This window comes from Oryctolagus cuniculus, chromosome 2 (genome assembly GCF_964237555.1).
Source record: "Oryctolagus cuniculus chromosome 2, mOryCun1.1, whole genome shotgun sequence".
Taxonomy (NCBI): Eukaryota; Metazoa; Chordata; class Mammalia; order Lagomorpha; family Leporidae; genus Oryctolagus; species Oryctolagus cuniculus.
Genome location: NC_091433.1, coordinates 67,349,517 through 67,376,272, shown reverse-complemented (window position 1 = coordinate 67,376,272; position 26,756 = coordinate 67,349,517). Strand labels below are relative to the sequence as shown.

Genomic DNA, 26,756 nt, shown 5'->3' with positions numbered 1-26,756 from the left:
CATAACTTAAATAACATTTTTTTAAAAATTGGTTCATCTGATGGAAAATGATTTCTTTCCAGCCAGGGTTCAGAAATGGCCTCTCAAGGACGGGAGCTGGCCAGTCATTTCCAGAGTGAAGGAACTCCAGTAATGATTGGTAAGGTGTTTCGGACATGTTGGGCTCTTACTGTGGAGAAGAGCGCAAAACGAATCATTGATATCAATATTTAGTATAAGTCACTTTAAAATTAACTTTTACACCTCTCTAAGTAGTAAATAAAATACCAAGGTGGCAGAAAAGTTATTAAAAAGATTATAAGAAGAAGAAATAAAGGTGAAGAAGAGAAATGATAATCGTATTCAGTCATTTAAAGAGCTGAGAACAGTATTTAAAAAGAAGCTCGTTCCCTGAGCATCGTGATGGCTCTGTCACTGACTTGGCAGGCTGTGTGACAGTGGGCACCTTACTTTTGCTCTCTGGGCTTTATTTGTAAAATAAGAAGACAGGATTAGCTGATCTGAAGCTGCATGATTGTGTGAAGACAAGATTTGTCTTGTGAGGTCAGAAGCTAAGCTGAGGCTGGTGTCCTCCAGGTAATCAGAACGAGCTCCAGGAGCGGCAGGTCCGTATTCCTGGAGCTTCCCGGAGCAGAGCCGCAGGGTCGTCTGCTGGAGGTACCGCAGCACGCAGCACGCAGCGCGGCACCGCTCTGTAGGGGGGAACGCGGGCCCTCTCTTGCCCTTCCTGAATTTCTCTTAGTTCTATGGATGTGGTAGTGGAGTATAAACTTGGTATGATTATATAGGTATCATGATATTTTTTATGGGCTACAGTTAGAATTTTGTCTTAGTGTATTTGACATTGTGGTTTTTCATGTTGTAAGTAGCCAATTTTAATGCTGTCTGGGATCAATGGGCAAAATAATCTTGTAAAATTTAAATTGAATAAGCAACTGAGATTCCTTTATGCCTTCTTTGTGTTTATTTTCTTCTGCAGGGGGAGGAGTTCTGGCCCACACAATACTAGGAGTTGCATGGAATGAGGTCACAGGGCAGATAAAATTTCTGATTCTAGATCCACATTATACAGGTGCTGAAGATTTGCAAGTTATTTTGGAAAAGGTAAGTATCTGTTTAAAATTTAGACTCAAGGCAAAGAACCTAGAATGAAGGCCAGCAAACTGGCTGTTACCAGTGCCAAGAGCCCTTCCTGTCGGAAAGGTCTCTGAGAGGCTGACGTTAGCTGAAAACAGCGGAGAAGCCAGTCGAAACACATTCTCTGAGCAGGAGACCCAGATTTAGTTCCGGGCTCCTGGCTTTGGCCTTGCCCAGCCCCACCCATTGTGGGCATTTGGGAAACAAGGCAGAGGATGGGAGATGTCTGTTTCTCTTTCAAATAAAATGTCCTTTTAAATTCTCAAGGAAAAAGAAATGGTGTGTAAGGTGGGTTTTTAGGGCTGCTGCAGAGGCGGCGGAAGAGGGGGAGCAGGGCTTATTTGCAGAACTGTCTATAGGTAGCTGAATGTGCTGGCAGCACCGAGAAGAGGTGCGGCTGCAGGGGCAGACAGGAGCTAACGCAAGAAAGGTAGTCCTGGTGAGCCAGGCATGCAGAGGAGCAAGACCCGGAGATCTTATCTGAGACACAAGGAGCCCCTGAGTTGTTTTCATTGCAGGAGTGATACAGGTAATAATCTTAATTCCTTCTGGCTGGCTTCAGGAAGAAGGGATTGTCTAGGTAAGGGTTTCTCAAGGCATCTTCCCTGATAATTTCTCCGGGAATTGGGAATTGTAGTCTCTGTCTTCGCTACTTCTGGTTCTGCAGAACTTTGCAATGGTAGCACCCCTCCTTACTCTGTCAGGGCACCGAAACACTAAGAAGCCAGGGCCGAGCCATCAGTGGAGCCACTGACTCTCACTTGACCCTAGGAGTGTGGGAGGCCACGGGAGAGTTCTGCTTCTGCCTGCCCCCTCTTTCCTGCAGTTTTCCTTGCAGAAGCTGTCAACCAAGCATTGCAAAGGGAAGAGGCATGCTGCCCCTGATACTCTGATTTGGGCACCCTGTCTGGCCATTTATTTTTTTTTTAATTTCAATCCTGTTTCTCAGAGAAGGCATACCTGTGTGAATGACTAAATGGTTGCCAGGATATCTGGCCAACCACTACTGCCTCTCATTCAGTGGCATTTTAAGGGTCCCTTGCTGGCCTCCTCCCAATGCATTTTTTTTTTTTTAATATTTATTTGAAATTCAGAGTTACAGAGAGAAGGAGACAGGTGTCTTCCATCTGCTGGTTCACTCCCCAACCAGCCGCAAGGGCCGGAGCTGCGCCGATCCGAAGCCAGGAACCAGGAGCCTCTTCCTGGTCTCCCACGCAGGTGCAGGGGCCCAAGGACTTGGGCCATCTTCCACTGCTTTCCCAGGCCACAGTAGAGAGCTGGATCGGAAGTGGAGCAGCCAGGACACAAACCGGTGCCCATATGGGATGCCGGCACTGCAGGTGGTGGCTTTACCCGCTATGCCACAGCGCCAGTCCCCCAGTACATTTCATTTGAGGATGATACAACACACACTAGTCATCAGCCTTTTCTTCAGATTTTTTTAAAGATTTATTTATTTATTTGGAAAGCAGGGAGGGAAAGAGAGAGAGAGAGAGAGAGAACGAGATCTTCCATCCGCTGGTTCACTCCCAAAATGGCCACAGCAGCGGGAGCTTGGACGGTCCAAAGCCAGGAGCTTCTTCTGGGCTTCCCCCGTGGGTGCAGGGGCCCAAGGACTTGGGCCATCTTCTGCTGCTTTCCCAGGCCATAACAGAGAGCTGGATGGGAAGTGAAGCAGTTGGGACTGGAACTGGTGCCCATATGGGATGCCAGCATCTCAGGTGACAGCTTTATACCTACTACACCTTAATGCTGGCCCTTTCAGATTTTCGTAAGAAAATTAAGCAGTGGCCCTAGAAAAATCTCACAAACTTTCATATTCCTAATGAGATTTTGTTTGAAAGAAAAAAGACAAAGAAAAATTTTGTCTGCTGGGAAAAAGGATTGCTTCTGACCTAAGGCGTGCAAAGTGAAATGGGTGTTAGCCGGAAGGAAAAGAAGACGTAGCATGTGACCTGGGGCAGGCTCTGACTTGTGAGTGCCATGCTTCATCAGCTGTACCTAAGAGAGCCCGTTAGACTGTCTCCTGGTAAAACCAAACCTCTTACTGTCAGTAACCTGTGGAATCTGCAGGAGCTGTTACTGTAAGGAAGGTTTTATTTCTGTTGTTAAATATGATAGAATTTAAGGTTTAGAAATCTGCCTTGAATTGATCCAATTATGTTTGTATATTCAGTAGGAATGAAAATCTTTGAATTACACAACTATTCAGAGACTTATTCCAACTCTTGCTCATACAGCCTCAACTTAGGATTTCCATCACGTGGTCTTTAACTTTGTAAAAGTTTTCCTTTCCCTTCTCCCAATTCCAGGGCTGGTGTGGATGGAAGGGCCCAGACTTTTGGAACAAGGATGCTTACTATAATTTATGTCTTCCTCAGCGACCAAAGATTATTTAAAATACCCAGGGACTCAAAGCCTGAGTGAAGTGGTATTATAAATTTGTTAATAAAGAATAAGCTTAATTTCAAATTAAATTAGATTCTGGGTATAGTTTGATGGTTTAAACTAAGGTTTTTTCAAAGGCTATAAATACTACAGAGAATTTATTTATTCCTTTAATAACTTAAAAGACAAAGCATACACAACAAAATATTATGGACATGTAAATACATGTATTCCTAAATGCTATCTTCACTTGGAAGAGAAAGTTTTCCTTCTCCTTAAATGGAGTTGAGATGTGTATGGTAAACCAGAAGCCACAGCTTGTAGACCGGCACGAATGAAGGCCATCCTCAAACTTCATAGCCACCATGACATCTGTTTTTAAAAAACATGTTGACATTAAAGGCTTTTTAAAGGAAAAAGAAAAAAGGTTGTCTCCCCAAACTTCCACCCTGCTGACAATATTTGGTCTCTAGAATCTAATTGTAGTAGTCACTGTGACTAGTATTAAGCGTCAGTAACAGTGTCAGAATTTAAATGGCACAATAAATTCTATGTTAAATGCAGGAGTCAGGAGAAAGAAAGCTGCAGTTAGCAGTTACTTACCAACACTTCCTTTTCCCGTTTGTACATTCCACGTTTCCAAACCTTCGTTTTTGTCTGAGCACTGGAACACAATGATCCTTGTTGGGTTGTTCATTTGATTTTATTGTCTGCATAGATTTAATTGTTGTAAGAAATTTGGCACATTCCAGAAATCCACATGACCAAGCAAGATCTTCAGCTGTTTGCCCATTTTTGTTACATAAACTGGAATTACAACAAAAATTGAATTAAATGAAAATTCACCATTGTTTAGTTTTTTTGGATATCTTTAACAAAGGAATTTGAGACGCATACAAATGCTGGTTGACAAACAGGAGAGGTAAATTTCTTTTTTCTCATGGTTGGATGCTCAGTGGCTAGCAGAGTCCAGAACAGAGTAGGAATTCCATTTTTGAGTGAACACAAGAGTATTTGGTGTTCAGTACAGTGAATGAGTACTCAGAAGTAGTCAGTGAGAAGTTCTATAGAAGGGTTTTCCAAAACTAAAACAAGAACAGAACTGGCCTCCGCCACTCAGGATCCATTTTTTTTTCTTTTACTCAAATTGATTATTTACTAGATGTCCCTTAAGAGCACATGTTAGCATGTGATAGGTACCAGTTAGACAAGCATTATTTTATAAAGCCCATGTAATAAAATTAGAGAAGTCTGATGACTTTAATCCAAGAAAAATTCGAGTGGGAAGCTGTTGATTTTATACTCACTCAATTTGGGCATCATTGGCTACAAGCAGGCTAAGGCATTCCAGGCTTCCAACCCTGGCAGCCTTGTGTAGCGGAGCTTCTCCCAAAACATCCTGAAAGACAACACACACACTGTCCAGAAGTTCCTCTGTGAGTCCTAACAAGCTAACTGAGGGGGATAGTTAGGACTGCGGTGTACTGGGCTGATTTTAAGATTTGTGTATTTGAAAGGCAGAGTGACAGAAAGGGAGAGATGGGAGATGGAAAGAGAGACCTCCCATCTGTTGGTTCACTCCCCAGATGGCTCCCAGGGAACTCTATCGGGTCTCCCACAAGGGTGGCAGGAACCCAAGTACTTGGGCCACCCTCTGTTGCTTTCCCAGATGCATCAGCAGGGAGACAGATCTGAAACAGAGCAGCCAGGACTCAAAGCCCCCGTACTCGGATATGGGATGCCCATGGTACAAGCTGCTGCTTGACCCACTGTGCCACAACACAGGTCCTTGGACTTCTATTCTTGATAAAGTTCCCTTAGTGTGCTCTTTAATACAAGTTTTCATTAGTGAAAACCTGTGCAATGTGCAGCCGCAGTCACATACCTTAACCTTTAAGTGACTACAAGCAACACAGAGCTCCTCAGAAGTCAGAAAGTTAATTTAAAATTCACCAGACAATAATATGCAATGGAATACGCAAGCTGCTGTAGGAAAGTTCAGTAGGAAACGTGTGCCGCTGGACAGCCTCACAAGTGTTTCAGTTGTCATACTGAGACTATGGCAATGTGGTCATTTTGAAGTGAACTAGTCTTCTGCTGTCCAGGATGACAGCCAGTAGCCCTTTTTGACTAATGTGCATACAGGAGGTGGTACCCTGAATTGGGATACACTGTAAGAATAAAAGGAACCCAGACTGAGGCAGCCTATGAGAAGAAAATGTAAATTAGCTCATCAGTCAGTGCCTAACAGTGACTACATACTGAAATATTTCGTTGCAGAAGTTACTAAAATCAATTTCATGTTTTGTTTACCTTTGTTAGCGTGGCTACTAAGCTTTTATTACATACATGTTTTCATTCTATTTCTGTTGGGATAACCCTGCCACAGACATGCTTGCCGCCACTGAACCCACTGAGTATGCCGGCGTATGAGACACGTTTGTGGGTCTGGGCGGAGGAGAGGGTTGCTCACAGCAACAATCAGTTACCTAGTTACCTGTTGGTTGAGGTCAGCGCCGGTTTGCAGCTGCCAGAGAAGAAAGTGAGCAAGGCCGCCACCTGCGGCTAAGTGGACAGGTGACTGCTCACAAGGATCTGGGGGTGCGTTGACCGAAGCCCCCGTCTCCAGCAAATGCTTCAGACTGTCCACCTGCGGGGAGAAAACAGATCCCGCACCCTTTCTCCAGTCCTGCGCTGTCTCTGGGTTGAAAAGCTTCCTGCTCCCCAAACCTTCCAACCCTGACGAAGCTGACTCCGCCGCGCCCGGCGGTCTGTCCGCTGTCACTCTCGCTAGCGATCCGGGAAGCCTGCAGGACAAAAGGGGCCCGAGTCTCACCTCCGGGTTACAGTCAAGCAACAGCATTTCTCGCCTATCGCAGGTGAGAGGAGTCCCTGGAAGCGCAGAGAGCTGGGACGCCCACTGCAGACTGGCAGGTAAGCATGCACAGGCTCGCCCCAGTGCAGGAAAATTTAAAGACCGCCGGGGCTAGCGGGCCGGCCCCAAGCCGCCGCACCCCAGATTTGGCCGCGCCCCAGCAGTTGAATCCTTAGCTGCCGGGACTTCCCCCTGGCAAGCAGCCGCCGCACGTACACAAACACTGCCACGTGCAACCCGGAACCCGGGGAGACCGAAGGGGAGAGGGGAGGAGCAAGCGCGGACCCGCCGGCCGATTCGCCAGCCGCCGAGGGGAAGGCCCACCCACCTCGGGGCGGGGCCATCGTCCGGCCCCCGGGAGCCGCAGCACGCGTGCGCGGTGAAGGGCGGCAACGGGGAGGGCGGGAGTCGGAGCGGTGGGGCTCCGGCGGCCGCCATGAGACGCGCTCGGTTTGGCACGTCTCACATAGCGTGCCCAGCCCTTTAATCCCTCTGGGGAAGCTGGAGTCGCGGGCGAAGCTTTGGTTTTCTGTTTCCATGCACGTAACCAGGAAACCGAGGCGCTATAAGTACTCTGCGCGGACACTTCCTTTGGAAATCTGTGCGCGTGGAGCTGGCCCGCGTCCAGTCCCCAGCCGCGAGAAGGGACAGGTCCTTTCGCCTCGCGCTCAGAGTCGGCCCTCTCCCGGGGTCCGCGAGCCCCGGGGCGTTGGAGGGCTGTGACCCGGAACCCCAGCCCACCCCGACATTGAACGGACCGTGGGGCCAGGCCCGTGTTGGGAGTTCGTGAAGCCAGCCAGCCGTTGTAGCGGGTCGCCTGGGGGAAAGTCCACGTTCGGAGCTTGCCGAGAGGCAAGAGGAGGGCCCCTGTGACTGCCGCGGAGTCCACGGAGGATGGAGCCGCAGCCGGGGCCGTTAGGACCTCGGGGTCTTCCCGCTGGGAGGAGCCGTGACCCCGCGCCGCCGGGCCGGCAGGGCTGGGGAGTGGCTCTCGGGCGGCGGGCACTGTCAGGGTTTGTTTCCCAGACCGGAGGCAGCGGAGCCCTCCTGACGCCTTGAGTTTGGATTCCAAGCCCAGAACTTTTTGAGAGAATAAATTTCTGTTCCTTTAAGCGGCGAAGTTTTTGATAATTCGTTATAACTGCCCTGGGAAACTAATACCAATAAATATCGACGGAATTTTTTTAGACTAGAAGGCACCAATCCAAGATTTAGGAAGCACACTTTTCCAGTGTTTAATTTCTTAGTCAATCAAGAGTAGCAAATCCGTCAGAAGGCAATACAGAAAGAAGCCTTAATAAAGTAGAATGACCGTACAAAATAAAACATTTAAATTTAGGGTTACTGAATATGAAAGAATAACAATGTTCCAGTAATAAGGAAGATTATCACCCTGAGTATGAAAAGTGAATTGACAGATCTAAATGTGTGCTACTAACAAGAGCTATAAAGCAACAAAACCCAAAGCCAAAAAAATAAAACCCAACATTAAACAAAGAAGTATGAATGGCCAAGAAATATGAAAGAATCGTGGGGAGCAGGAGCAGACTGTGCTGAGGCAGGTGAGGATGGAAGCAGAAGTAGGTGGTCCGCAGGAGATGTAAAGTTACATTAAAGGTAATGTTTTTTAAAAAGTACTTGAAAATTATCTTGTATCTTCAATTTTAATATTTTAACTTAAAATTAATTTTTTAAAGATGTAGTTATTTATTTGGAAAGAGTTACAGAGAGGGAGGGAGAGCAGATCTTCCATCTGCTGATTCACTCCCCAGATGGCCCCAACCACCAGGGCTGGGCCAGGCAGAAACCAGGAGCTTTCTCCGGTCTCCCAGGCTGGTAGTAGGGGCCTAATCACTTGGGCCACCTGCCACTGTCTTCCCAGGCACGTTAACAGGGAGCTGGATCAGGAGTGGAGCAGCTAGGACATGAACAAATGCCCATATGGGATGCCCTTGTTGGAGGAGGAGGCTTTACCCACTAAACCACCGTGCTAGTACCAAAGTTTTTTAGCCTTGTGATTGGCTTAATCATTCCTCCCCTATATATGTATGTCTTTTTAGTTACCAAGATCTAATCTATTCCAAACAGAAGCTTACAATTTCTTTTTGTTTTCATTCTGATCCTTGCTAGAGCATAACCACACAGGAGTCATAACTTGCTTGGACCTTTGGGAGATAGTCATTAGTTTTCATCTTGTTCTCAGGAGGCAGGTACTGTCTGCGATTCTGTTTGGCTAATTATCGGATAAGCAGATCTAACATCTCCAGTCTATAGAATCCCCCTACTCTCAAATCATTCTGTTCTTGCTTTTCTGTCACTAACATTGTAAATAAGATTATTATCCTTAGGCTAATGTTAGTATTATTACCAATAAAATATTTTTATTGAAAAATTCACATACTATGCCTTGCATACTACTTAACAGGTACTCTAACACTTTATTGGAAGGAAAGTTGCCCTTTATTACACTAGTTTTAGCAACATAATAAATACTGCTTGTTCCATATGTCTATATTAGGGTGAGCTCCCTAGTAACAGTCCAAGATGGCAGTTTTGTTCAAGTGACAATTTGAAGAGGATGCTCTTAGCAGAAAGGAAGTGAGAGAGGTAGACAGGACAGAGGGACAGTACTCACACGAAACCAGAGTGTGGACTCAGGTGTCAACTTCATTCCAATGGCACAGAGCACAAATTGCAGCGCCTACACAAACTCACCCTGAGGCAAAGGAAGTGTCAAGTACTATGTGTTGGGAGCTCCCATGCTTCCCACAGAAAGCAAATACCAGGAGCTTCGTCTTTCAAAAAGGAGAAATGTATTTATGTGACCCAAAGTGAAGGGGAAAGATCCCAAATCATTCTCCCTGTAAATGGGGCATGACAGGGAAACTGGGTGATGGGACAAGATAGGATTAAAGAAAAAGAGTGTGGAAAATCCATTTATGCACATTAGCCGACCATCCATCTACATGTGTCACATGTTGAAAGATGGCTGACAAGTTGTCAGCAAGCGTGCATCATTTCATATAATACACTGACTCCAGTCTGCTATCTTGGTCATTACCTAGTTCTGTCCAGTATTAATTAGCAGGTGTTTTCCTAAAAGACAGCTGAGCTGAAGTTTAACAAAGACAACTATTATTGGTTACACTAGGCTAACGAATGATGATTGTGGATTGTTAGGTGCTAAACAAGGAGAGAGAGCTCCTTTATCGCCCACAGTTTCATGTGCAGGGCCCAAGATTCACACTAATAAGCCAGCCGTTTTCATAGATACTGGCAGAAGATAGGAGACTCCTGGATCAGAGATAAATGACTTCATTATTCATGGCAAAAGCCATAGCCAAAATGTCAACTTGGTGTTTGAGCCAGTTCCCCATGCCCCTCAGTTCTTACAAAAATGACCCAAAGAGCGCCGGATTCTGTCCCAGTTGCTCCTCTTCCAGGCCAGCTCTCTGCTGTGGCCCGGGAATGCAGTGGAGGATGGCCCAGGTCCTTGGGCCCTGCACCCCATGGGAGACCAGGAGAAGTACCTGGCTCCTGGCTTCTGATCAGCGCGGTACACCAGCCACAGCGGCCATTGCGGGGTGAACCAGCGGAAAAGGAAGACCTTTCTCTCTGTCTCTCTCTCACTGTCCACTCTGCCTGTCAAAAAATAAATTAAAAAAAATTAAAAAATTAATTAATTAAAAAGAAATGACCCAAAGAGCCCATAATCAATTCCTGTATGCTCAGAAGGCTTCATTGTAAGAGAGGAGCACTGAGTTTAAGGAATTCACTGCTTTTTAAGAAAAGTACACCTTCTGTTTGTGCAGAAATATTACTTTATGTAATGAGGTTACCTGCTGCAAACACAACTGGGAGAATGTGCCACATTAAGACCAGTTAGGACTTTGCATTCTGACTCATTCAACAACAATGTGGCAGGATACTCAACCGCATGATTGCCTCTCCTGGGGGGTGGGGGGTGGGGATGGTTTCTAAGTGTTCTGTCTGCAGGGAGAAAGCAAAGTATCCCAGCTTGAAGGAACGCCTGTTTGCCTGGGGACAAAGCCACAGGGAAGGAACAGCTCTGAGCTGTTTTACCATTCCCAGCAGCTGGGGATCTGGGCAGTAACTCATCAGGAGGGTCTAAGAAGGGCACCATCAGCATCCACTGCACCCGCCTTTCACTTTGAAATCAGATTTCTTTCAGATTCTGTATCATAACGAATGTCGACAATTTCTATTACAGAATATTCTAAATTTACAGCATATGATGCAAGCAGTCGTCAGGTTTGCAATGGTGATTTTATAAGAAATCCCAAGATTTTGGCAGAAATAAACCTATTCTCTTGCTTTTTTCAATCTTAGTTTTCATTTTCTCAAAAAAGTACTGAATTTGGGGTTAACTTCTTACAGGAGTCTTGCGACGTTACAAAATCACGTTAGGGGGCCTGGTAGTTAAGGACGCCTGGTCCCATAGTGGATTGTGTGGCTTCTGCTTCTTGCTAAGGCAGCAGTGAGGGCGCAAGCCGTCGTCTTCCTCCTGCCCATGTGGGAGAACTAAATTGCCACTCTCAGCTCCTTGTGAATGCTCCCTGCATCTCCATTTTCACTTTCCAGACCTCTCCAACGCTTCTGTTAAGCCACAGCAGCAACCATGTGCAGTCCGAAAACCGCAGACGACAGCGTGAGTTTGAATGAGGTAAGGCACTGTCTTCTCATCTCGTTCGTTTTGATGCCCTTCCTGAGCATGCCCAGTGCTTCCTTAGCCCTTCTGAATCTAGTAGCACTCTGGGCTGATGTCTCCAGTGAAAAGAAAAAACCCTCTACCTCTAGTTCCTGAGTAATAACTGATGGTGCTGTCTGCATCACCCTATTCGGATTGTTTTTCTTCCAAATATCTTACCTAATAGTGCATCATCCTAAAGTTCACTAGGAATTTTTATATTCACTAATGCAACCATAAAATTTTGAGAATTACATAATCAATGGTTTTTATATATCTTGGAAGAGACTTTTGGGAAAAAAAAATCCCTTAGTTCAAACTACGTATTGTCTAAGCTATAGGTAAGGAAACTGACTCCTAAAAAGATTAAATGAATCTTCCAAAGTTATAAAAGTAGTTCAGGCCAGCGCCGCGGCTCACTAGGCTAATCCTCCACCTTGCAGCACTGGCACACTGGGTTCTAGTCTTGGTTGGGGCACCGGATTATGTCCCGGTTGCCCCTCTTCCAGGCCAGCTCTCTGCTGTGGCCAGACAGTGCAGTGGAGGATGGCCCAAGTGCTTGGGCCCTGCACCCCATGGGAGACCAGAAGAAGCACTGGCTCCTGCCATCGGATCAGTGCTGTGCGCTGGCCGCAGCGCGCTGGCCACGGCGGCCATTGGAGGGTGAACCAACAGCAAAGGAAGACCTTTCTCTTTCTCTCTCTCTCTCTCACTGTCCACTCTGCCTGTCAAAAAGAAAAAAAGTAGTTCAGTGATTTTCTCCCTAGTCTATTGAATTATAATGAAGTGGTTTATTTTCTAAAATAGTATCATGTAATTATTATTTTTTTAAAGATTTATTTATTTATTTGAAAGTCAGAGTTATAGAGAGGCAGAGAGAGGAGAGACAGAGAGAGAGGCCTTCCATCCACTGCTGCACTTCCCAGATGGCCGCAGCGGCCGGACCTGCACCGATCTGAAGCCAGGAGCTTCTTCCCTTCTCCCACGTGGATGCAGAGGTTCAAGGACTCAGGGCATCTGCTACTGCTTTCCCAGGCCACAGCAGAAAGCTGGCTCGGAAGTGAAGCAGCCGGCATTGCAGGCTGCAGCTTTACCCACTAGGACACAGCGCCGCTCCGTATCATGTAATTATGTAACTGCAGCTCTCCAATCACACTAAGGGTCTTGAGTTCTTTTCTTGATCACCAATCAAGACTCTTTACTGGAAGCTTGTTCCTGATTGGTGAAAGTAAACTATAACAGTAGAATGCCAAGGAGTAAACACAAAAGCATAGCAACAACTGAGTTTGCTGCCTCAACTACCCTCAACCTAGGCCAACCTGGACTCCTTCATCCCAAATGAGGCGGCCTCTGCTTTTTATATGAAGGTTCTGATTTACCATTCAGCTGCAATCCATCTTATAACATGGCAATCCAATACAGACAAGAAGATACAACTGAATGACACAGCCAAAATAGAGTATAGTTCCAGGTAAAATAGGCAGATGCTTTCATTCGAAATTATTAATCTGATGGTGTTCAGTTACAAGAACACAGGAAGGTGCCAGTGCACAAGAGCTGTATCTACGGGAGGCATCCCTGATTCCCACTAAATGGTAGCAGTGGTGGTAGGCAACAGACTCATTGCATTGTATGAACTTGAGCCAGGCAGGACTTGCAAACAGGTCTCATCATTAACTCCGTGCTGTGGAAGCAGATGTGGGAAACAGCTGTCTCAGAGCTGGGGAGGGTCCTGGTTCCTGGGAAAGAACCTTTGACATGTCAGAGTTGGGAATTTGCTCTCCTCTCTCTAGCAGATGGAGGGAGGATGCTTTTAATGAGTGCCAGCTAGGAATGGAGTCTGTTTTTGCACTTTTCTGGGGGAAAGGTTTCTACTATCATATGTTTTATTCTTGTTTACAGAATTCACATTGTGGAAACAGGATGAAGTTGATCAGTGAAAAGTTGCCCAAGAATCCCTTTTATGCCTCTTTATCTCAGCATGCTGCTAAGAACCAAAAGTTCTTCCAGTGGAAGAAGAAGAAGACTGGTATAAATTTAATCTTCCTTGGAGACTATTTTTATTAAAAGTTTATTCTGACCACTAAAGCAAACGAGACAAGAAATTCGCGAATGATTGCTTTGAAGGACTTGGTTAATTTACACTCCTTTCTAACTTTTCCTACAAGAATCTGAAATTTCTACTTCATTTATTTGGTGGCAAATTAACAAGGAGTCTTACAACTCCGTACTGGTCCTTATTTTACTCACAGGACTGAGGGGCATCCCTCCCAAAAAGAGAAGTCAGGTGTCATGTCTTTTAAAGAGAATAATGAATGCCATGCTTTCCTTGAAGCTGGCATTGAAAGCTACCATTATTTTATTCTACAGACTTTAAAAAAATTAGGGAGGGCCGGCGCCGCGGCTCACTAGGCTAATCCTCCGCCTAGCGGCGCCGGCACACCGGGTTCTAGTCCCGGTCGGGGCGCCGGATTCTGTCCCGGTTGCCCCTCTTCCAGGCCAGCTCTCTACTGTGGCCAGGGAGTGCAGTGGAGGATGGCCCAGGTGCTTGGGCCCTGCACCCCATGGGAGACCAGGAAAAGCACCTGGCTCCTGGCTCCTGCCATCGGATCAGCGCGGTGCGCCGGCCGCAGCGCGCCGGCCGCGGCGGCCATTGGAGGGTGAACCAACGGCAAAGGAAGACCTTTCTCTCTGTCTCTCTCTCACTGTCCACTCTGCCTGTCAAAAAAAAAAAAAAAAATTAGGGATTGTTCATTCGATTACAGTAGTTCTAGCTAAGACTTAAATTAAGAATGTAACTAACCCACAAGAAAGCTTTGCCCGAAGAAAAATCTGATGCATGGATATAGACTGCATTGTTAGAACTCCTACCTTGCAGTGAAGTTAGTTTGAAAAACCAATCAATAAATATTTCTAAATTATATAAGGTATTGTGGTAATGCAGTTTGTTTGTTTTGAGGATAATGCTTTTTCCATGAGCTAAGGAGGTCAGTTTTAGGAATGAGAACTAGGAATGAAACTAGTATTAACAGTGTCAAATGAATTCTATACAATTTAATGCTCAAAAAACTCTTACTGTTTATTAACACTTTTACCTTTTTAAATTCAGATCTTTATAGCCATGCTAACCTGGTGGATAAGGCACTGCAGATCTTGAAGGAAAGGATAAGAAAAGGGGATGGTCTCGCATATTTTCTACGAGGTCAACTCTATTTTGAAGAGGTATCCTCTTTTGTTTGTTGCTATTTCCTATAATTCTGTTAGATCCCCTCATAGCAAAATCTCATATAGAGTTCCTTACATTATTATGCCATGAAAATTCTTTCAAATTACATATACCTGCGGGCTTACTCTTGATATACTTCCACCAGCTTAAGGAGATACCTGACCTCTGTTAAAAAAGTCAACCTAGGCTGGCGCTGCGGCTCACTAGGCTAATCCTCCACCTGCGGTGCCAGCACCCCAGGTTCTAGTCCCGGTTGGGGTGCCGGATTCTGTCCTGGTGGCTCCTCTTCCAGGCCAGCTCTCTGCTGTGGCCTGGGAGTGCAGTGGAGGATGGCCCAAGTCCTTGGGCTCTGCACCCGCATGGGAGACCAGGAGGAAGCACCTGGCTCCTGGCTTCGGATCGGCGCAGTGCTGGCCGGCCGTAGCGGCCATTTCGGGGGTGAACCAACGGAAGGAAGACCTTTCTCTCTGTCTCTCTCTCTCTCTCTCTCTCACTGTCTAACTCTGCCTGTCAAAAAAAAAAAAAAGAGTCAAGCTAATAAATTTATGGTAGTCATTAATAGGAGTCATTTTGGCATAAAATCCATTTTCATCCTATAAATTAAAAATATATTATGTCTCACAGTATTTAATAATTCATAAAAATATTTTCATATCAATAAAAATGAAGACCGTGATCTCATCTAGTACTTATAAGTTGCCTCTGTGTTCCTACATAGAAAGAGGAGAGAATTGGCCTCTTTGTTGACCTGCTGGGATAGCCTGGGAGGTAGACCCAGAGGAACCGTGCAAACACCATCATTCTGACTTCAGTTCTTCACAGAATGCCAGGGACAGATTTGAAAAGGGTCTGTCTCCAATCCCTCAAGATCCATAGACTATTTGGGCAGTTACGCACCTATATCCTACTCATTGTCTAAACGTTCAGTGGTATTTTCCTTTATTCTGGAAACAAATATCTGTTGCGGACTCGTCTTACGGTTGCCACTCTGAGGCTAGCATAGCGTAGTGGCTGACAGTGTGATCGCCCAGCTTTGGATGTGACTTACTTCCTGGGGCTCAAAGAGCCTCTTGGTGCATCAGCTGGTATTAATTTAAGATTGTAATAAAAGTAATTGCATATTTTCTGGGAGCTTATAGGGATGGTATGAAGAAGCACTCGAGCAGTTTGAAGAAATCAAGGAGAAAGATCATCAAGCAATTTACCAGCTAGGAGTAATGTATTATGATGGACTGGGGACCATACAAAATGCTGTAAGTTATTGTTTGGTTCACAGTGTTTAAGATTTTGTTGTTCATGGATTGTTTTATATATAAGTTAAATTATATTTTAGTATAGCTTTATCCTATATTTTAATAATATATAACTTTTTAAAATTTTAAAGGACATCAACATCCTTTTTATATTTATGTAAAAAACAAAGTCAATTTCTGTTTGCCCCACTTCTCCTTATCTGTCCTCAACTTAACGTTTCCAGATTTTTGGCTGAGTTCAGCTATACAAAAGAATGAGCCCCTTTTTACATGAGCTTTTGATGTTTACTTTGCTCCACCCCCAAATGCTAGAGAACTGCTTAATCTTTCCAATAATTTCCTCTTGTATGCTAATAGTGAACTAGTGCTATTCTGCTGGAATGCCTTCCATATGGAGTTGTTTTTTTGCTGTTTGTTTTTGTTCAAATGGTAGTCAGAATGAAATAACCATCTCAGCGGCTTCTTGGTCATCAGCTTTTAGGGCAGTTTGTCTCTTTTGGAGCGTACAGCTCTACCACTGAGAATTCACTTTATTGAGGGGAAGAAGGGCAAAAGTTTCAGATTCCTATTTTAAGTATGGTTCTCATAATTAACAGCAGAGAATCTTTGACATGCTAAAATATTTATGAAAAGAATATAGCAATTTATGCCAAATAAACTACCCCAAGTAAAAGTGGATTTTATTATATACTGTATAAAGAGTAAACACATCTGTAGCTGTAAATTTTGGAATATCATATTAGAAGTACTGTGGGAAATTCAGATAATTTGGCGGAGAAATTACAGTGTCATTCTGACGTGAACTTTTCTCATTGCACAATTTGAATCTCTAAGGATCAATTAGAACTTTTGAATTCTCTAATTTACCACTGAAAAATGTTCCTTGCTATCATTAGCTGTCAATAATATTTCCATTTAAAATGCTTTTCTTTATTTTTAAAGTTACATGTAGTTCCAAAGCTACATGAACATTGATAAAAATAAGAAAATAAGCAAAAATAGAATCACTCCAAATTCTACTCTCAAATATATACTTATTACTTTAATATATAATCTTCCATGTATTATCTATGCACATAAATTATATATAAATCCACATATACATGTATATATATGAATGTAGATTTACAGTTGGATTCCGCATCCATGAATTCAACCTACCACAGATAAAAATATCCAAAAAAATCGATTCTGTACTAAACATGTACAGATTTGTTCTTTGTCGTTACTTCCTAAACAATTATTTACATAGCATTTACCTTGTATTAGGTTTGATAAGTAATCTGGAGATGATTTGAAGTATAGAGGAAGACGTGCAACTTCTTTTTATTGCTTTACAACATTTTATGTAAGGGCATCTTGAGCACCTCTAGGTTTTGATATCCATGCGATTCCTGGAACCAGTCCTTTAGGGACACTGAAGGACAACTACACACACACACACACATACACACACACTTTTTCAACAAAGGACCACACTATAAATACAATGGTGTTTTATCTTATTTTTACCTAACAATTTTGAATGTTCTTCCTTGTAAATAAACATAATGTATATCATTTTAATAGCTGTACTGCAATCAATAATAGTGTATTTCTAAGCCTTATTTATTTTGGCATGTTTGAAAGAGAATAAGCTAAATTATGATATTTAGAGATCACTATTACAGTTTTCTCTGTTATTTATGATTTTTAGTTGACTTTTTTTTATAGATTTATTTCTGGGGCTGGTGTGTGGCAGGTAAAGCTGCTGCCTGAGGTGCTGGCATCCCATATGGGCACCAGTTCAAGTCCCAGCTGCTCCACTTCCAATCTAGCTCTCTGCTATGGCCTGGGAAAGCAATAGAAGATGGCCCTTTTGGGCCCCTGCTTCTGCGTGGGAGACCTGGAGGAAGCCCCTGGTTCCTGGCTTCAGATTGGTGTAGCTCTGGCCGTTGTGACTGTCTGAGGAGTGAACCAGCAGTTGGAAGACTTCTTTCTCTCTGCTTCTGCCTCTATCTAACTCTGCCTTTCAAATAAATATATTTTTTAAAGCCTTTTATCTCTGAGTTACAGAGAGAGAGAGAGAGAAAGAGACAGAGAATGCTTCCATCTTCTGGTTCACTCCCCAAATGGCTGCAATGACCAGGGCTGGGCCAGGCTGAAGCCAGGAGCCAGGAGCTTCTTCCAGGTCTCCCATGTCTGTACACGGGCCCAAGTACTTGGGTTATCTTCCACTGCTTTCCCAGGCCCATAGCAGGGAGTTGGAAGGCAAGAGGAGCAGCTGGGACTCGAGCCAGTGCCAATATGGAATGCTGGCATTGGTTTATGTATTTCATAGTCTCCAGGCTTACTGGGCATTGTCCCCTATTTGTCAGTGCCTCTGTTTTCCAGAGACACTATTTCTACATTTTCCTCTATGTCCTCTCCAGATTCAGCTTTATATATTTAATGCAATTAGACTCAAATTAGAGACAGGATTTTTTATGGCACTTGGCCAACTGCTCGTAACATTAATATGAAAGAGCAAATGGAGGTGGCATTGTGGCACAGTAGGTTAAGCTGCTGCTTGCATTGCTGGCATCCCATATCAGACTGCCAGTTTGACTTCTGCCACTCTGTTTCCAGGCCAGCTCTCTGCTAATGCACCTGGGCAAGCAGTGGAAGATGTCAGAAGTTCTTGGGTCCCTGCCACCCATGTGGGAGACCCAGGTGGAGTTCTTGGCTCTTGGCTTCCACCTGGGCCAGCCCTGGCTGTTGTGGGCATTTGGGGAGTGAAATGGTGGGTGGAAAATTTCTCTCTCTCTCTCTCTCTCTCTCTCTCTCTCTCTCTCTGTCATTCTGCCTTTCTGATAAATGTATAAATAAATAAAAAGAAAAATCAAATATACAATAAGCCAACTTTAAAGAAAGAACAAAGGGAGAGGGACTCAAACCACTAAAGAGCCCAATATAAATGTGTAATACTTTTTTTATTTTTTTTTTAAATTTTTTGACAGGCAGAGTGGACAGTGAGAGAGAGAGACAGAGAGAAAGGTCTTCCTTTGCCGTTGGTTCACCCTCCAATGGCCCTGGCGCACCACGCTGATCCGATGGCAGGAGCCAGGTACTTATCCTGGTCTCCCATGGGGTGCAGGGCCCAAGCACTTGGGCCATCCTCCACTGCACTCCCTGGCCACAGCAGAGAGCTGGCCTGGAAGAGGGGCAACCGGGACAGAATGTGGCGCCCCGACCGGGACTAGAACCCGGTGTGCCGGCGCTGCAAGGTGGAGGATTAGCCTAGTGAGCCGCAGCGCCGGCCTAAATGTGTAATACTTAAAACAATGTGGTATTTATTCAGAAATAGACAAATAGATCAGAACAACCAAATGGAGAGTCCAGAAAGAACTACAGAGAGGTATGGGGTATAAGTATTTAATATAAATTTGCTATTTCAAATTTATGAAATCTTACTTTAGAGAGTAAGGTATGCAGAGTTTACACAGAGTTCACATTGGACTACTTCAGGCAAAACAGAGTCGTCTTGCAGAAGTGTGTTTTCATTTACTCACCCCCATCCTTGGTGCTGTTTGTATAGATTTATGTTTGTTGTCACCCCAAAACAAAGCACAGTTACGATTTTTACTGTACTCACAAAGCTTTTGAAAAGTTGAAAGTATAAACACACACACCGGGACGTGTTTATGTGTGTGTCCTCACACTTGCTACCTATTTATCCATTCTGGTGCTCACCATTCCTTCCTCTCAACCTGAGTTGCCACCTGGCACCATTTCCCACTTCCCTTCAGCCCAAAGAACTTCCTCTAAGGGCATTTCTTGTAGAGCAAGTCTGCATGTGTGAATTACCTCCAAGCTTGAGTATCTTAAAATGCCTCCAATTTGCCTGTACTTTTGATGTTTTCCTAGTTACATTTTTAAAAATACGTCATTCAGAAATCTTTAGGCCTTCATTGTGTCTCCTGAGAAGTCAGTCTCCACTTGTGTTGTCGTCTTTCTCTTTGGCTTTCAGCAGTGTGGCTGTGGCTGTGCTGAGTGCCTAGCAAAGGGTTTCCTATGCCCCTCTTGCCTGAGATTTGTTGAGCTTTGTGGGTCCCAGCTGCACCGTTGAAGAGGAATCTCTTCTCTAGCTTGCATGCTTTCGCACACTTCACAGTACCTTTGAAGTCCTTGTTGGTGCTGTATCCGGATTTAATCATTGTCATCTGTGGGAGGACTTGCACAACCACTTCACTGAACAGCTGTTACCTTAAATTCCCTCCTACTACCTGTTTGGGCGGGGGGTAGGGGGAGAGGTGGGCAATGTAGACACCCACTCAAGTATTTACAGAAATAAATCTGTATAACCTGGAAATCACCAGCAGTAAGAGACCCTAATTTCTCAGCTGTTACGTGGTGGTTGGCCGGCAGCAGCACTTTGAGTGTGATGGGAGGGTGCCTAAAGTGTATCTGTCCTTAGTATTTTCTTCTTGTGAGAGACATTTGAAGGTTTGTGTCTGATGGATTTCTTGGAGGAAAGTGAAATTCTTTCCTTGCTAGTGGTTAGAACATCTGTGCTTTGCGACTGTGTAGCAATATCCGATGCAGATTGGTATATTGGGTGAAAATGAGCACTGAGCAGTTAGTGAAAGTAGACTTGAAGGGAAGATAGTATTTGTTAGGGGCCCACACGTGCACTCAGACAGCTATAAATACGGACGTCATTATGGCTATCTTCGCACTGGGATAAATTTGAGTAAGGACTGTAAGGTGGAGGGCTGGAGAGAAAGAAGGAAACCCATATGAGACTTAGTGCAATCAAATGGAGGACATTTCTCTCCCAGAGCTCCTGGGGATGCTTGATGAGATGAGAATGTTACAGATGCTTCCCTCATCTCTAGCCCAGCAGAATCCAGAACAATCAGACTCCATGAATAGAAATTCATGATATTACACATCACATGAAAAGGCGAACACAGTTGGGGTAAGATGAAAAACTCGGGCTGTTTGTTTGTGCTTTTGTTTTTGTGGAAGGAAAAAGGCGTGGACTACATGAAGAAAATTCTTGATTCTCCATGTCCCAGAGCAAGACACTTACAATTTGCAGCCGCTTACAACCTCGGCAGGGCTTATTATGAAGGCAAAGGTGTTCCACGATCAGATGAGGAAGCTGAAAGGTAATCTCGGCAGCGAGTAAGGCTTTGTTTTTGTGAAATGCTGAAACAAAGAATCCAAGAATGACTTTCTTGCCTTCTCTTTCAGACTGTGGCTGTTTGCTGCAGACAACGGAAATCCAAAAGCTAGTGTGAAGGCCCAGAGCATCCTCGGATTGTATTACTCAACAAAAGAACCTAAAGAGTTAGAAAAGGTAGCATTTCTCTTTCTTCTTCTTCATGGTGGCATTACGGTGATATTAATATTTGTTTCAGTATTTCTTGAATGAGAAATAGGAATGAGTGCATAGTTTTGAATAGATATAGATCTTATCTTTCTTTAAAAGATAAGGAAAGCCTACATTTTAGGCTAAGGTCAGTCCACACCTTTTGCTTATCTATAAATGTTCCCATCCTGACCGCTCCCAAAGGAGATCATGTATGTGTTGTATAGCTATAAAAAGCTACATATACAAAGTATTGCACTATAAAACAAAAAAAAAAAAAGAATTTTGAAATTAAGGCCCAAATACTTTTAAGTATGAATAGTACCATTTTTTAAAGATTTTATTTATTTATTTATTTGAGAGATAGAGTTACAGAGAGAGGGAGAAACAGAGAGAGAAGTCTTCCATCCTCTGGTTCACTCCCCAAATGGCTGCAGTGGCCGGAGCTGGGCCAGACAGAAGCCAGGAGCCAGGAGCTTCTTCTAGGTCTCTCATGTGGGTGCAGGGGCCCAAGCACTGAGCCATCATCTACTGCTTTCCCAGGCCGTAGCAGAGAGCTGGGTCAGAAGTGGAGCAGCTGAGACTTGAACCTGTGCCCATATGGGATGCTGGCACCGCAGGTGGAAGTTTAGCCCACTGTGCCACAGCACTGGCCCCAAATAATAGTACCTTTGATTTCAGGAAGTAATAAGTGGTACTAATAAGTAAAATATATTAAGAACTACTTAGAAGTTAAATCCATTGAAGATTTTCACAGAAATTCTTTTTAAAAAAGATTTATTTATTTGAAAGGAAGAGTCATTTTTTGTTTGCTCCTCAATGGCTGCAACGGCCAAGGCTGGGCCAGGAGCCTGGATCTCCATCCAGATCTCCCACATGGACACAAATACTTGGGCCATCTTCTGTTGCTTTTCTAGGGTTTTCCTGTTTTCTAGTAGGGAACTGTCTAGGAAGCAGAACAGCTGAGACTTGGACCGGTGCTCCAATACTGGATGCCGATGTTGCAGGCAGCAGCTTATCCTAATGCTGGCCCTAAAATGTATTCTCTTTAATCATCAAATAGCGGAAACATTTTCTCAGAAATCCTGCAGGGAGAGGGAATGTGGGGCCGAGTCCAGCTTGTAAGAGTGGAGTTTGGGGCCAGTGTTGTGTTGTAGCTGGTAAAGCTGCCACTTGCAGTGCCAGCATCCCATATGGGTGCCGATTTGAGTCCCGACTGCTCCACTTCCAATCCAGCTCTCTGCTATGGCCTGGGAAAGCAGTAGAAGATGACCTGAGTCCTTGGGCCCCTGCATCCATGTGGGAGACCCAGAGGAAGCTCCTGGCTTCAGATCGGCACAGCTCTGGCCATTGCTACCTCTTCTTCTCTCTCTATGTAACTCTGACTTTCAAATAAATAAATAAATCTTAAAAAAAAAAAAAAAAAGGAGTTTATGTCCACTTTGTAAGAGACACTTAACTAAGAGCAACCTCAGATAACCGAGCAGCCGCTTGGAAACCATTTTTTAAATGAATTCAGCTTCACTGTAGTTGAGCATAAGCGCGGGTGCTAGAGACAACCCCCAGCTTTTATCCTGGGGTCAGTGATCTTGACGGCTTCCGTCTGAGATCCACAGGGAGCCCCACCTTTTCCTCCACATCAGTAGCTCTTCCCTCCTGCCATGCCTCTTAGCAGGTGTGCCTCCGGGCCTCTCCCACACTTAGTTCCTGCTAGGCCTTCTCCATCCTTACTCTGAAGCCTGGACAGCCGACCCTCCCCTGCTGTATTCTGAACTGTGATCTCACCGGCAGTGGGCAGGCAGCAGAGGGACTCACCTTAGCATCCTCCAAGGCCTGTGGATTGGTGCTGGAAGGAACTAGAACTGTTTTTCTAGAGGGGAACAGTAAGAGTTTTTCTTTTGGCAATTTTGTATCATTTAATTTTGTCGATAACAAATAAAATGAACTTGTGCTTTTTCTTAGGCATTCTATTGGCATTCAGAAGCATGCGGCAATGGGAATCTGGAGTCCCAGGGTGCACTTGGTCTCATGTACTTTTACGGCCAGGGCATCCGCCAGGACACTGACGCTGCCTTGTATTGCTTACGAGAAGCAGCAGAGCGTGGCAATGTCTACGCTCAAGGGAATCTCGTGGAGTATTACTACAAGATGAAGTTTTTTACAAAGTGTGTTGCCTTTTCCAAAAGGTGAATGCCTTCGTCATTGTTGTGTGCTGTAACAGGATGCCGTAGACTGGGTAATTTAAAAGGAGCAGTGATCGACTTCTCGCAGCTCTGGGGTCTGAGAAGACCAAGATGGAGGCCCTGGACAGTGTGCTTATCCGACCAGGGCTGCGTCCCCTGGAGACCTGGCAGAGGCGGCAGGGAAGGCTCTTGTGTAGGGTCTGGATCTCAATCACAAGGGACTGGGACGCGCCTCATAAAGGCCCTGCCTCTTAGGACCATCACATTGGTAGCACCCAAATTTTGGAAAGGGCGAATTCAAGGCAAAGCAATACAGATTGAATACGAAACTTCAGTGAGGGGCCAGCACTGTGGCATAGTGAGCTAAGCCTCTGCCTGCAGCGCCGGCAATCCCGTATGGGCACTGGTTCATGTCCCGGATGCTCTTCTTCCAATCCAGCTCTCTGTTATGTCCTAGGAAAGCAGTAGAAGATGGCCCAAGTGCTTGGGCCCCTGCACATGTGCGGGAGACCCAGAAGAAGCTCCTCTCTCCTGGCTTCAGATCAGCTCAGCTCAGGCTGTTGCAGCCATTTGGGGAGTGAATCAGTGGATGGAAGATCTTTCTCTCTGTCTATAACTCTACCTCTCAAATAAATAAATAAAATCTTAAAAAAATTTTTAAATGAAACTATTATGACAATGTCTACCATATGTTTTATTCTTGTCTTTTTGATTTCAAAATTTAATGTCTTACCAGGATTGCTGACTACGATGAGGTTCACGACATCCCCATGATAGCCCAGGTTACTGACTGTCTCCCGGAGTTCATTGGCAAAGGCATGGCCATGGCGTCCTTCTACCACGCACGGTGTCTGCAGCTGGGCTTGGGGATTGCAAAGGATGAAAAAGCTGCTAAACACTATTATACTAAAGTAAGCGTTAGAGCAAACTATAAATTGATTCCAGTAGAAACTGTTAGGCTCTTGGCTGATTCTTGAACAACTTTATGCATTAGTATTTGTTCCTACTTAATTACTATGCAGATAATTTCTGTCTACAGAGGTTGTAAGATTGCAATTTTGTTAGATTCTTAACATAATTAAGCTCATGAGATAAAAAGTCTTATTTTGATGCAAGTTATTCTCTTTCATTCTGCTACTACATGGGTAAAACTTCAAAAAGTTCATGGAAAGCGGAATCAAAAATGAGTTTATTTTGGTGCAACAGTTTTTTGAGGAACGAGCCTTTAGCCCACCAGTTAATGCCACATCCCACATCAGAATGCCTGAGTTCAAGTCCCAGCTCCAGCTTCTGATTCCAGCTTCCTGGTGATGTAGTCTCTGCAAGGCAGTAGTCATGGCTACAGCAGTTGGGTTCCTGCCACCCACGTGGAAACCTGGATGGTGCTCCCACCTCCAGGCTTTGGCCATGGCCATTGCAGGTATTTGGGGAGTGCACCCGCAGCAGATGGGTGATCTGTGTCTGTTCCTCAAACATAATTTAAAAAAAATGAAATCCATGCAGTTTTTTCATAATATACATTTTCTATGAACTTTTTGAGGATCACTCTTTGGCACTGATTTCATTTTTTTGCATAAGAATAAACTTATCTAGTTCTATTTTTCATTAACTTTTTACACTGTCATATCTACAGCCTAAAGCCCAGCATCAAGACCTCAAAGCCAAAAAATTCATCTTTTACCTAGAAAAAGTATGAACCTGTATTTTCATTCTAGTCCTTGATTAAATGTAGTTTTTTTTAAAAAGGCTTTTTAATGCATTACATATGCCAGATTTAAAAGAAATATTCATTTATTTTGAAGTAATCAGTTGAAATATGCCTTTTTGTTTTAATCCACGTGATATTTGTATCCCAGATTTTCACATCTAAAAGTAAAGCAGTTGTTAAAAAGTCAGGGGTGGGAGACATGTCTAAGTACTAAAATCACCTAGGGATCTTTTGCATATGTTAAAGTCCAGGCCTTATTTCAGAAGTATTAAACCATGTTACCTGGGAGTGAAACACGAGCATATTTGTTGAAGCTCCCAAGAGGACTCCAGTGTGTGTATTTTGTTTGAAATTAAAATTTTCAGAGTATCAAACCCATTTAAATACATAAATAAAGACACACAGTACACAATATACAAAAAATGACCCTTGAGGTATTTGCCATTATACCATTTTATTTGAGTGGCTAATAATCATTATTAACTTTTTAAAAATCTGAATGCTGTATTATTCCAATTTCCCGGTGATCTCACTTTTAAGTTTTATGCTATCCTTAGTATCCTTCCCAAACAAACATAATTAGAGAAAATCCAGGGTCAAAAGTGTCCTGATATGTAGCATATATCCATCTGAATAAAATGGCAAAAAAAAAAAAAAAAAAAAGATGGCAAACACAGAGCTGTTTCCATAGATACGAGAGAAGAGCCCCATTACTCTGCACTGACAAACCACATCGAGAATCCTGTATTCAGTTTTGGCCGCTGTATATTACGAAGGATGCTGATACGATGGAGGAAATTCAGAGACCGCCATCCAGTGAAGGATCGGAATCATGTCACAGGAGACAGGAAGAAGAAACTGAGAATGTTTCATTCACAGCAGAAGGGCAGAGGGGGTCCTGAGAAAGGTTTTCACTGGGTTGACAACGTGCCCTATGGGAAAGGCACTACTGGTGAAGAAAACAGACGATGATGGTGTGTTCTGAGAAAGGGTGGGGAATCAGGTGGTGAACCATGGCCCCGGGCAGCAGAGCCATGCCTGCTCTCACCTCTGCTTCAGCGACACAGCTGGGTGACTCCACCAACGACCTTCCCTCTTAGAGTTTCTTTGAAACCAGCATTGTGTGTTCTCCTAGGATCCTTCAGTGGCTCTAAATGACACTCAGAGGGAAACTTCAGTTTAGCATATGGAAGAATCTTCTAATGGAACTGTTTAGGAAGCAAACAAAACCAACTTTTCTCTATAATGTGGTAATTTCCTGCCTCTAGAAGCAACTAAGTAAATACCTAGTTGATTGTTGTGGGTATGGAAGGGACAATTTCTGCATGAGTTAGTTTTGGATGAGATAACCTCTGGTCTCTCTCCCAGATTCTTGACATTTTAGGAATTATGCACCTTATCACTGTTTGCTTTAGGCAAAATAAAAGCAACTAGATATTTTAAAATAAAATTATTATAGATGCTGCCACGCACATAATGAGATCACAACAAGCTTGAGGCCAAATGTGAATGTTTTTATTTTCCTTATTCAATAATTCATAACATCAGTGCTAGCCTCAGTGCTTAAATTCCCTTTACTCTTGGCACTGATAAAATTTTATCTTTCAAACGATAACAACATGGTTATTTTAAGTATTTTATGTAGGTCAAATTTGAAATTTCCTTATTTCAATTAGGAAATCCGAATAGAATGTATCTTAATTAACCACTTCCCTTGAAGTTCACTATACTTTTCTTAGAAACGAATGAAATAGAAAATGGAAAGGAAGGATCCACACAATTAGAATTTTCTAAATAACTGACTCTGATTTGCAGGCTTGTCACCTGAATCCGGAGCTGGCAGATGGACTCTACTCCCTCCTCATTCACCAAGGAATTTAGACAACAGTGCATTGCAACAAAGACCAGCAATCCTAACACCCTATAATACCTGCATTTTTATG

General features: G+C 43.9%; 3 protein-coding genes across 13 annotated transcripts in view; 2 read left to right on the top strand and 1 right to left on the bottom strand.

Moving 5' to 3' along the window:
- The window catches only part of UFSP2 (UFM1 specific peptidase 2), a 23,519-nt gene extending 19,905 nt beyond the window's left edge, over positions 1-3,614 (top strand). The window contains exons 10-12 of the mRNA XM_008250630.3: positions 63-139; positions 980-1,104; positions 3,450-3,614. Coding sequence (XP_008248852.2) covers positions 63-139; positions 980-1,104; positions 3,450-3,536 — 289 coding nt within the window. The 3' untranslated portion in view covers positions 3,537-3,614. The remainder of the gene's footprint in view (positions 1-62; positions 140-979; positions 1,105-3,449) is intronic.
- ANKRD37 (ankyrin repeat domain 37) lies at positions 2,563-6,939 on the bottom strand. 7 transcript variants are annotated; one of them, XR_011386314.1, is made up of 5 exons: positions 6,617-6,838; positions 6,023-6,332; positions 4,833-4,943; positions 4,129-4,332; positions 2,563-2,795 (listed from the first exon to the last, which is right to left on the bottom strand). XR_011386314.1 is itself a non-coding variant. In XM_070068375.1 (5 exons), coding segments are annotated over exons 1-5 (930 nt in total). In that variant the 3' UTR covers positions 2,563-3,896. The 7 variants fall into 7 exon arrangements, 5 of the variants coding, with proteins under 5 accessions (XP_069924476.1, XP_069924475.1, XP_069924477.1 ...); XM_070068375.1 differs by having other exon boundaries at positions 2,563-3,897; positions 4,833-4,924; positions 6,617-6,939; XM_070068374.1 differs by having other exon boundaries at positions 4,833-4,924; positions 6,617-6,939.
- On the top strand, positions 6,323-26,756 carry LRP2BP (LRP2 binding protein). 5 transcript variants are annotated; one of them, XM_070068377.1, is made up of 11 exons: positions 6,330-6,459; positions 8,531-8,610; positions 11,003-11,084; positions 13,011-13,137; positions 14,218-14,330; positions 15,474-15,587; positions 20,577-20,719; positions 20,805-20,910; positions 22,885-23,108; positions 23,842-24,016; positions 26,629-26,756. In XM_070068377.1, exons 3-11 carry the CDS (start codon positions 11,040-11,042, stop codon positions 26,692-26,694), a joined length of 1,113 nt encoding a protein of 370 aa, XP_069924478.1. In that variant the 5' UTR covers positions 6,330-6,459; positions 8,531-8,610; positions 11,003-11,039; the 3' UTR covers positions 26,695-26,756. The 5 variants fall into 5 exon arrangements, with proteins under 5 accessions (XP_008248892.1, XP_069924478.1, XP_051689171.1 ...); XM_051833211.2 differs by lacking the exon at positions 6,330-6,459 and adding an exon at positions 7,881-8,017; XM_008250670.4 differs by lacking the exon at positions 8,531-8,610 and having other exon boundaries at positions 6,323-6,459.

Coding starts and splice junctions, on each gene's coding strand:
- ANKRD37 (XM_070068374.1), bottom strand. CDS start 6,939: ATGGAAACAGAAAACCAAAGCTTCGCCCGCGACTCCAGCTTCCCCAGA. Junction 6,333..6,616: donor TTGCACGTGGCAGTGTTTGT/GTACGTGCGGCG, acceptor TTTGTCCTGCAG/GCTTCCCGGATCGCTAGCGA. Junction 4,925..6,022: donor GCGCTGACCTCAACCAACAG/GTAACTAGGTAA, acceptor GTTGTCTTTCAG/GATGTTTTGGGAGAAGCTCC.
- LRP2BP (XM_008250670.4), top strand. CDS start 11,040: ATGTGCAGTCCGAAAACCGCAGACGACAGCGTGAGTTTGAATGAG. Junction 11,085..13,010: donor ACAGCGTGAGTTTGAATGAG/GTAAGGCACTGT, acceptor TCTTGTTTACAG/AATTCACATTGTGGAAACAG. Junction 14,331..15,473: donor GTCAACTCTATTTTGAAGAG/GTATCCTCTTTT, acceptor GGGAGCTTATAG/GGATGGTATGAAGAAGCACT.